Source organism: Penaeus japonicus, unplaced genomic scaffold (genome assembly GCF_977035675.1).
Source record: "Penaeus japonicus unplaced genomic scaffold, GWHDUDI00000001_assembly GWHDUDI00000009, whole genome shotgun sequence".
Lineage (NCBI taxonomy): Eukaryota > Metazoa > Arthropoda > Malacostraca > Decapoda > Penaeidae > Penaeus > Penaeus japonicus.
In genome coordinates this window covers 40,515,583-40,525,582 of record NW_028234411.1, presented here as the reverse complement: position 1 = coordinate 40,525,582, position 10,000 = coordinate 40,515,583, and the positions used below count along the sequence as shown (strand labels likewise).

General features: G+C 42.4%; 1 protein-coding gene across 1 annotated transcript in view; it reads left to right on the top strand.

Moving 5' to 3' along the window:
- The window catches only part of LOC122250855 (juvenile hormone esterase), a 25,415-nt gene that overhangs the window by 10,132 nt on the left and 5,283 nt on the right, over positions 1–10,000 (top strand). Inside the window, exons 4-11 of the mRNA XM_086540277.1 lie at positions 578–721; positions 841–991; positions 4,049–4,122; positions 4,401–4,512; positions 5,524–5,714; positions 6,112–6,292; positions 7,246–7,338; positions 8,060–8,233. Coding sequence (XP_086396403.1) covers positions 578–721; positions 841–991; positions 4,049–4,122; positions 4,401–4,512; positions 5,524–5,714; positions 6,112–6,292; positions 7,246–7,338; positions 8,060–8,233 — 1,120 coding nt within the window. The remainder of the gene's footprint in view (positions 1–577; positions 722–840; positions 992–4,048; positions 4,123–4,400; positions 4,513–5,523; positions 5,715–6,111; positions 6,293–7,245; positions 7,339–8,059; positions 8,234–10,000) is intronic.

The following is a 10,000-nucleotide window of genomic DNA, read 5'->3' as shown; positions in this document are numbered from 1 at the left end:
ATATATGTATATATATGTGTATGTGTGTGTGTGTGTATATGTATATGTGTGTGTGTGTGTGTGTGTGTGTGTGTGTGTGTGTGTGTGTGTGTGTGTGTGTGTGTGTGTGTGTGTGTGTGTGTGTGTGTGTGTGTGTGTGTGTGTGTGTGTGTGTGTGTGTGTGTGCATATGCTTTCTTTTTTCCTTCCTATAGAGAAATATGGTAATAACAGGTGGCATCGACCATAATAATCCAAATCAGTGACGGTCCCAGGATGTTTCAAAAGGGGGCGGGGGAGCACGTGTAACAACAGGGCGCGAGGCCATTAGCTAAGGGGATTTTTAGCATTGCAAAGGCATATTGGCATTCTGGGGTACACTGTGGCATGTTTATAATAATCAATGAGGGCACCGGCCTTAGAGCCATCACTGACAATATACATGATAAAGCAATAACATAAGGAATACCAATGATAATAGATTATAAAAACAAACATGATAAAAACTAAAAATAACAATAACGATAAACCAAACAATCAGAATAGTCTAGCCTAACATTATAATTAAATTTTCTTTCCATCTTTCTTCACCACCATAGAAAACGAAACCAGCAGGCGTGTACTGGACAGGGGACACTTTAGATGCAACACACTTGGGTGAAAAGTGTCCCCAGAAGTCCATGCTCGGACACGTTGGGTCTGGTAGCGAGGACTGTCTCAATCTCAACGTTTATACACCTTATGTGAGTCTCTGTAATACTGATCCATTTTGTCGAGTGAAATATGAATGTTTTAAGTTCTGTGATATCCACACATGAAGAATTCCTTTCCAAAACATTTCACCTCGCTTTCTCTCGATCAGCTACCGACAGAGAACAAGGATCCTTTACCTGTCATGATGTTCATACACGGAGGAGCCTTCATCTCCGGAGACTCATCCCTGTACATGCCCACGAAGTTGCTCGACCGGGACGTCATCCTCGTCGTCATCCACTACCGCCTGGGAACCCTCGGTGAGTCTGAGGGGGTTTCTGAGGTTCTGCTGGGACAGTTCGCTCCAGGATGAGAGGTTCGGTGCAGTTCGAACCTTGGGTGAATATGAGAAGATTCTTTGTGGGTTATGACGGGGGGGGGGGCGATGGTTAAGCTTAAGGCGATGTGGTGGAGCAGAGTTTTGAGGGGATGATCTACTGTCTTTTCTGTATTTTATCTTTCCTGTCATGCACACATTACAATGGGGAATTTGCATTCTTCGCAAGACGACAGTTCACACATTTCCTATTAATATATTTCCCATCAGCTATCTTCTCGGCGCATAATGAGCTTCCGTAAGCGTCAGCGCAAAACCTGCAGCGAGGCATTTTACGAGAACGTACCTGTAGCCCATGCGCCAATTTTGATCAAGTTGAGCAAATTGGGTGAGCGATTCGAAGATGATGCATTTGAATGCTACAGGCCTTCAACAGTCTTTAATGGTTATACTCTGTGCTAACATTCCGCTCATCATAACATGTTTAGCATTTATGATTTTCCTATTATATTCTATAATCTCATTTTTTTTCCGGTTTCCCTCTAGGACATCGAAAACAATCACATTGGTACATCGTTCTTTTCCAATTTTTTTGTTTTATAACTAGAACCTCTGCTGCTCCTACGGTTGTTATTTGTGCAAGAATCTCCGCGTTCTTATATCTTACATATACATTGTTACGACCGAGTTTGAGCTCCAGAACCCATTTTACTGCTAGGTTCTATTCCTAACATCTGTGAAACTTAGCGGTACTTGTCCCCATGGGTATGCAACTTTGTTCCCTCTGTGTAATTTCTATAAAGGCATCAGATACCTGCCTCTTTGCTTGTATTGTTTGTATGGGCAACTAATGTTACCCATGGTAATAAGAAAAAACGAAATATTACAGTTTAAGGAATATTCGTAATTATTTCAGAAATCACTAAAGTCTAAGCGAGTTCCAGGACAATTACACGACTTCACGTTCTACCAAACTTCCCCGCTGAGTACAGGCGCAAACACGTTGCACTACAAATTTCGATCGATATTGATAGAGTTTTTTTATCAATTGCAATTACCTGTAGCAATTATTCATTAATGGTATTATAAGGAGAGTAAACACCATCGGAAATACATATTTATATTCAAATTATATATAAACTATACTTCAAATAGGAAAGGAGGAATATCATCATCTGGCAGCTCAGAATGTGTATAGGATTCCTAGGGGTGCTTAGAGACCCCTTTAGTTGCCGTTGCGACATTTCGGTTTTCCGAGAATGAGACTGCCGTAGTTATTCGCCTGCCATAGGGAAGACAATCCCGCGCGAAGCATCTGCTATGCACATCTGTCTTATCCTTATCCTTGACCTTCCGCTGAGCCAGTGGACGTCCCTTATATGCTTTGGTGAATCTGGCCCCAGGCTCGTTCCTGTATCTCACGTCAGTCCGAGAGAACAAGAGATTCAGAAAGCACATACGTATACACTCTAGTCATTATTTTGTAGCTGGTACTACCAACATGCCATGGAAATCAAAAAGAATTGTGCAAGCGAAAGCCGCCTCAGAAATTCGTCTTAAGAAGCGGCAGTGAGCTTGAGAGGTGAACAGGAGCAGATTTTTAGAACTGTTCCCCCTTCACCAGCAGCACCATCACGTGAGCCTCAACCATGGCCATCAAGAGTTATGAGGAGAGCGGATACAACAGACGAGCGTAGAGACAACCGAAAAGAGTCGTACATAATTGCTAGCAAAAAAAAAAAAAAAAAAAAAAATCAGACATATCTGATGGTGTGCCCGAAGTGCAAAAAGGATTCACTGCAACGTCCCGTGTGTCCGTCAGGTATGGTGCTGTGCACAGAATTCTCAACAAACAGTGGCTACACAACCAGTATTACAAAGGCTGAAGAGGCACTCAGTCGTACACGCACGATGGTACACGACTTCATCGCCGGCAATGAACCAGGATGCCCTGCAAGGAAGGACATTGCAGCGACGTGCAATGGGACGAATCAAAATACGGAGTGGTGCCAGTTGTCCATCTTGGCACTGGACTAATGCTAGACTATGAGGTACTGTCTAAATTCTGCAAATACTGTCTAACACCAAAATGATGAAGGGGACTGGCATAGTGCTCATACCACAGTGCCAGAAAAATAATAATGGTAGTTCTCCTGCCATGGAAGTGGAAGGGTGGAAACGGCTGTGGAAAAAGATCCATTGATAAATGCAAATTCTGCAACACACCAAAGGTGTCTAAGGCACACACAGCCATTGTGAATAAGGAGGTGTATGGAGAAGGTGTCCAGATCAAGAACAAGGAATCCATAAATCACGTGGCGGGGAGGGTGGGAAAAGCATTGAGGGATTTTGTTCAAATGAAGAGCAACATAGGTGAAGGTGTTAGAGGGAGTGAGCGAGGAAGTCTTAACCAAGGTACCAGGAATACTATAGGCATGATATTGTAAACAACAAAGGAAATGCAAAAGGGATAAGGAAGGCGATTTTGGCGACATTGGAGCATGATCTGTTCCCTGAAGGAGAAACATCGTAGTGCTTTTACAACAGACTTATTTCATAAGGAGATGTGCCGCCACCCCATCAGAGAAGAGATAAACAACGAGCTGGCGGAAATATATATCCGATACAGCACAGTCGAGCTGCTGTCAAGGTGCGCTGGCCTTGCACGGGTCGCCAAGAGCCTAGACTCCATCTTACGGTCCACAGCAACAGAAAACATTTTCTTCTGTAGTGACAGACTGCATTACCTCGTTGCAAAGGTCATATTGCGGTTCAACGATGGGTATGGTCAAATTTGAAGGAAACTCCAATAATTTCGGTAGATTTTAATGTACTTTTGGACGATGAGTCTCTGTGTATACTTAATGCAAATGGGAACCTAGGGAACTTTGGGTATAATCATATCAAAAATATATCAGTATGGTGGACTTTCAGAGCGTATGCGTAACCGAAGAACGTTCAATCAATATATCACATTTGATAAATCTATACTTCATCTTATGTGTTTTTTTCTTAATTATTTTCATAATTTTACTCTTAGGTTTCTTCTGTCTCAACAACGATGATGCTCCTGGCAATGTTGCTTTGTGGGACCAGATTGAAGCTATGCGATGGGTAAGTCAATCGCGTTTCTTCCACAAGTTAGTAAGATAGTTTTATCTCTCTCTGTCTACCCACCTCTCTTTATATATATCCACCCATCTATCAGTTTCATCTCTCTGTTTATATCCACCTCTCTCTTTCTATCTATTCATCCATCACTATCTCTCTATCAATATCTATCTGTCTACCACTGTATAATTCTTTCCTTCTCTTCCTATTTCTTCTATCATCTCTCCTCTCTAATCTCTTCTACCTTTTCTTCTATTCCCATCTTTATCCTTTCACCTCAGATACGTGACAACATCGCAGGTTTCGGTGGAGACAAGGACCGCGTCACCATCTTCGGCGAGAGCGCGGGATCTGCCTCGGTGAACTACCACATGATTCTGCCGGAGTCTCGAGGTGAGTCCGGTGTGGGTGTGACGTGTAGGTGTTGGACTGTAGGTGGGTGAGAATTCTGATGGGGGTGAGTGACGTGTGAACGAGTGACGTGTGGGTGAGTGACGTGTGAGCGAGTGACGTGTGAGCGAGTGACGTGTGGGTGAGTGACGTGTGAACGAGTGACGTGTGAGCGAGTGACGTGTGGGTGAGTGAGGAGTAGTTGAGTGAGATGAGGATGGAACCTGAAAAATCATATCAAACTCAACATCGCGATCCCATAGGTTTTGCGATGATTATACGAGCTTCGAATTACAATTGTTGTTGTCATCATTGTTATGAATGTTATCGTTATCATCGTTACCCATATTGTCTTTAATGGTTTGATTGTCATTATCATTATCTCAGTCACCACAAAAGTGATTACTAGTATTTTCTTATCTTTTCTCTCCTTTCTTTTCTTCTCCTCCTATTCATTCCTCTTCTCTCCTTCCTCTCTCCTCTCTTGTCTTCTCAACTCTCCTCTCATTTTCTTTTCCCCTTTCCTCTTCCCCTTCTCTCGTCTCTCCTCCTCTCCCTCCTTCCTACTTCTCATTCCTTCCCCTCCGTCCCTCGCAACCTCTTTCCATTATTACATTCTTTCTCTCCTCTCTTCCCTCTCTTTCCCCTCTCCTTCCCTTCATCTACCCCTTCTTCCCCTATCCCTTTCTTTCTCCCCATCTCCTTCCCTTATTCTATCCCTTTATTCCCCTCCCCTTTTCCTATCCCGTCCTATCTCTTCTTCTCCTATCCCTTCCTTTCTCGTCTTCTCCTATCCCTTCCTTCCCCTTCTCTTTTCTTATCATTTAATCCCCTTCCTCTTCCCTTCATCCCCTTCCCCTTCCCCTTCCCTTCTCCTTCCCTTCTCTTCTCCTATTCCCTCTACTCCCCTTTCTTCCCCTCTACTATCCCCGCATACCCTCTTCCTATCCCTTCCTCCCCTCCTCGTATCCCTTTCCCTTTCATATGCCCTTTCCCTTCCTTCCCCTCGCGCAGGGCTCTTCCACGGCGTGATCGGCGAGAGCGGGTCGGCCCTGGAGCACTGGTCTCACGATCCCGACCCGATCCTGTCGGCCGAGCTGGTGGGCGAGGTGAACGGCTGCCCGAGCGACGACCACCAGGCGCTCTACGACTGCATGATGGCGGCCTCGGCTGACGACCTGTCGCTCAACATGGATCATTTCGTGGTAGGTGCTTGCTTGAGGAGAGGGATGGGAGAGGGGGGGTGAGTGGGGTGGGGGAGGGGGGTGAGAGGGGTGGGAGGGGAAGGGGAGATGAGGAGAGGTGAGAGGAGGGGAGAAATGGGAGCAGAGAGAAGGAGGAGGAAAAGGGAGGGAAGGGAGGAAAGGGAGGGAGGGAGGGAGGGGCAGGGGATGGTGTACATGCAGGTGTATGTACCTTGGTGTTTTGTGTATCCGTGGGTAGGTCAAGTTGTGGAATATTGTAAATGAATGAAGAAATGAAATGAAGAAATGGATGAAGGAATATATTGATAAAAAAAACACTCCTGGTATCAAAGAAGCAACAGATACAGAGATAACTTTATAAAAAAAAAAAAAAAATCTATCTTCCCCCACCCCTTAGAGCGAAGACCGACAGCGCGGCGAGATGGGCTTCCGCGGCGCCGCCCCCGTCACGCAGGTCGAAGGACTCGAAGGAACCCTGGTGACGAAGCTCCCCGAACAGTACTACCTCGACGGGGATGCGGCCGACGTCCCCCTCATGATCGGCGCCAACAAGCACGAGGGATCCTTCGTCCTGGGGAGTGAGTGAAGCCAGGATTGATGTGATGGATGGAAGGATTGGAAAGGGTGATTGAGCCTTTGTTTGGGTCTGGTAGGATGCTGAGGGATTTTGGAATGGAGATAAAGGGTCGAGGGATGCATTGGTAGGATGCCTAGTGCTCTAAAGACTCATAAATGTATCGAGGGATTAATTAGTGTAGTAGGATGCTCAGTTTTATCTTTAAGGATTAATGGATTAATTGGTGTGGTAGGATGCTGAGTGGTTCAAGGATTATCTTTAAGGATTGAGGGATTATTTGGTATGATAGTATGCTGAGTGATTTAGGATGTTAGAATTCCTAAATGGATTAAGGGATTAAAACTTATTTTGCATGATATGATGCTGAATTGATATAGGATTGACTTCAAGGGTCGAACGATAAACTCGTAGCATGCCAAGTGGTTCAAGGATTTATTGAAGGACTGGCTATGATTCAGCCAGGGTGCTTTATGAAATCATAGTAAGAATCCTATTACCATCAAGGTTCTTAAGAATTCATCTTGAATTATGAATGTCAGTTAGAAATTCATATGACACAAAATTGAACTTCTGACTTGATACATAATATAATTTGCGCCTGGTATAGTTGAAACTCATAACCCATAACATGTGTGAGATCTCTCCCGGATTGATGCTTTTCACCAGCCTGATTCTAGGGGATGCTGAGTGGCCTTTTTTGTATCTTTTTATATTATTATGACAAGTCAAGAACAATGTCTATATAGAACTGCAATAAGTATAAACATACGTAACTATGTATGATCATGATGTGACAAGACGTCATCTCGCAGGAGCAAAATATTTCCATGACGTGACAGTTCGTCATCCGGCGCGAGTGGGATATGAGATGATCGAAACGCATTTATGACATGGTATTCAGTCCCATTTATACCTGTATTTACATTATTCACCCGCGTTCGTCTTTTCCCGCAGTTATGTACACCGCCTACCTGCTTCCCAACGACTATATGGAGGACGACTTGTACAAACGGGAACAGATGCTGGCAGATCTTCTCAACGCCTTCGGTAATTATAACATTTTTGCGTGATTTGTTGCTTTATTTTTATTTTGATAACATTCCAGTTTTTATTCATTTTTTTTTTCATCGTAATTTTTTTTGGATGAGGGAGGTAGAGATGTATTATTTTATTTATGAATTATTTTCCCCCACTTTATCTAAAACTTGTTTTTTTTCCTTTCCTTTCCACGTCTGCTTATTTGTGAATCATCTAAATCAGTAACAAATAACACAAGACTTAAATGAAACACATAAAAGAAATTAATGAAAAAATTATGTGAAACAATTACTTATTGATAAATCTCTCCTTGTGAAATTATTTATTTTAGTTTGTGTCTTCTATGTCAACTTTTACATTCCTCCATTATTTTATGCCAAATCTCATACCTCGATTCTTTATCAGCATTTATATCCCTCCCTCCCTTTATTAGCACATATATATTTCTACACTCCATTATCAACTTCCCCAATCCTCTCTTCCTTTATCAATATTCTCCTTCCTACCTTCGTCATCAAAAAAATCAAACAAAAAATCAAACAAGAATACAAAAGAAAAAAACTTCGTGTCAAACAACGTCAGTCAAAAATAAGAAACAAAAAAAAAAAACAAAAAAAAATCACACAAACACACAAAAAAAAAAAAAAAAAAAAAAAAAAAAAAAAAAAAAAAAAAAAAAAAAAAAAAAAAAAAAAAAAAAATCTATCTTCCCCCTCCCCTTAGAGCGAAGACCGACAACGCGGCGAGATGGGCTTCCGCGGCGCCGCCCCCGTCACGCAGGTCGAAGGACTCGAAGGAACCCTGGTGACGAAGCTCCCCGAACAGTACTACCTCGACGGGGATGCGGCCGACGTCCCCCTCATGATCGGCGCCAACAAGCACGAGGGATCCTTCGTCCTGGGGAGTGAGTGAAGCCAGGATTGATGTGAAGGATGGAAGGATTGGAAAGGGTGATTGAGCCTTTGTTTGGGTCTGGTAGGATGCTGAGTGGTTCAAGGATTATCTTTAAGGATTAATGGATTAATTGGTGTGGTAGGATGCTGAGTGGTTCAAGGATTATCTTTAAGGATTAATGGATTAATTGGTGTGGTAGGATGCTGAGTGGTTCAAGGATTATCTTTAAGGATTAATGGATTAATTGGTGTGGTAGGATGCTGAGTGGTTCAAGGATTATCTTTAAGGATTAATGGATTAATTGGTGTGGTAGGATGCTGAGTGGTTCAAGGATTATCTTTAAGGATTAATGGATTAATTGGTGTGGTAGGATGCTGAGGGATTTTGGAATGGAGATAAAGGGTCGAGGGATGCATTGGTAGGATGCCTAGTGCTCTAAACACTCATAAATGGATCGAGGGATTAATTAGTGTGGTAGGATGCTAAGTTTATCTTTAAGGATTAATGGATTAATTGGTGTGGTAGGATGCTGAGGGATTTTGGAATGGAGATAAAGGGTCGAGGGATGCATTGGTAGGATGCCTAGTGCTCTAAACACTCATAAATGGATCGAGGGATTAATTAGTGTGGTAGGATGCTAAGTTTATCTTTAAGGATTAATGGATTAATTGGTGTGGTAGGATGCTGAGTGGTTCAAGGATTATCTTTAAGGATTAATGGATTAATTGGTGTGGTAGGATGCTGAGTGGTTCAAGGATTATCTTTAAGGATTAATGGATTAATTGGTGTGGTAGGATGCTGAGTGGTTCAAGGATTATCTTTAAGGATTAATGGATTAATTGGTGTGGTAGGATGCTGAGTGGTTCAAGGATTATCTTTAAGGATTAATGGATTAATTGGTGTGGTAGGATGCTGAGTGGTTCAAGGATTATCTTTAAGGATTAATGGATTAATTGGTGTGGTAGGATGCTGAGTGGTTCAAGGATTATCTTTAAGGATTAATGGATTAATTAGTGTGGTAGGATGCTAAGTTTATCTTTAAGGATTAATGGATTAATTGGTGTGGTAGGATGCTGAGTGGTTCAAGGATTATCTTTAAGGATTGAGGGATTATTTGGTATGATAGTATGCTGAGTGATTTAGGATGTTAGAATTCCTAAATGGATTAAGGGATTAAATTGGTGTGGTAGGATGCTGAGTGGTTCAAGGATTATCTTTAAGGATTGAGGGATTATTTGGTATGATAGTATGCTGAGTGATTTAGGATGTTAGAATTCCTAAATGGATTAAGGGATTAAATTGGTGTGGTAGGATGCTGAGGGATTTTGGAATGGAGATAAAGGGTCGAGGGATGCATTGGTAGGATGCCTAGTGCTCTAAACACTCATAAATGGATCGAGGGATTAATTAGTGTGGTAGGATGCTAAGTTTATCTTTAAGGATTAATGGATTAATTGGTGTGGTAGGATGCTGAGTGGTTCAAGGATTATCTTTAAGGATTGAGGGATTATTTGGTGTGGTAGGATGCTGAGTGGTTCAAGGATTATCTTTAAGGATTAATGGATTAATTGGTGTGGTAGGATGCTGAGTGGTTCAAGGATTATCTTTAAGGATTAATGGATTAATTGGTGTGGTAGGATGCTGAGTGGTTCAAGGATTATCTTTAAGGATTAATGGATTAATTGGTGTGGTAGGATGCTGAGTGGTTCAAGGATTATCTTTAAGGATTAATGGATTAATTGGTGTGGTAGGATGCTGAGTGGTTCAAGGATTATCT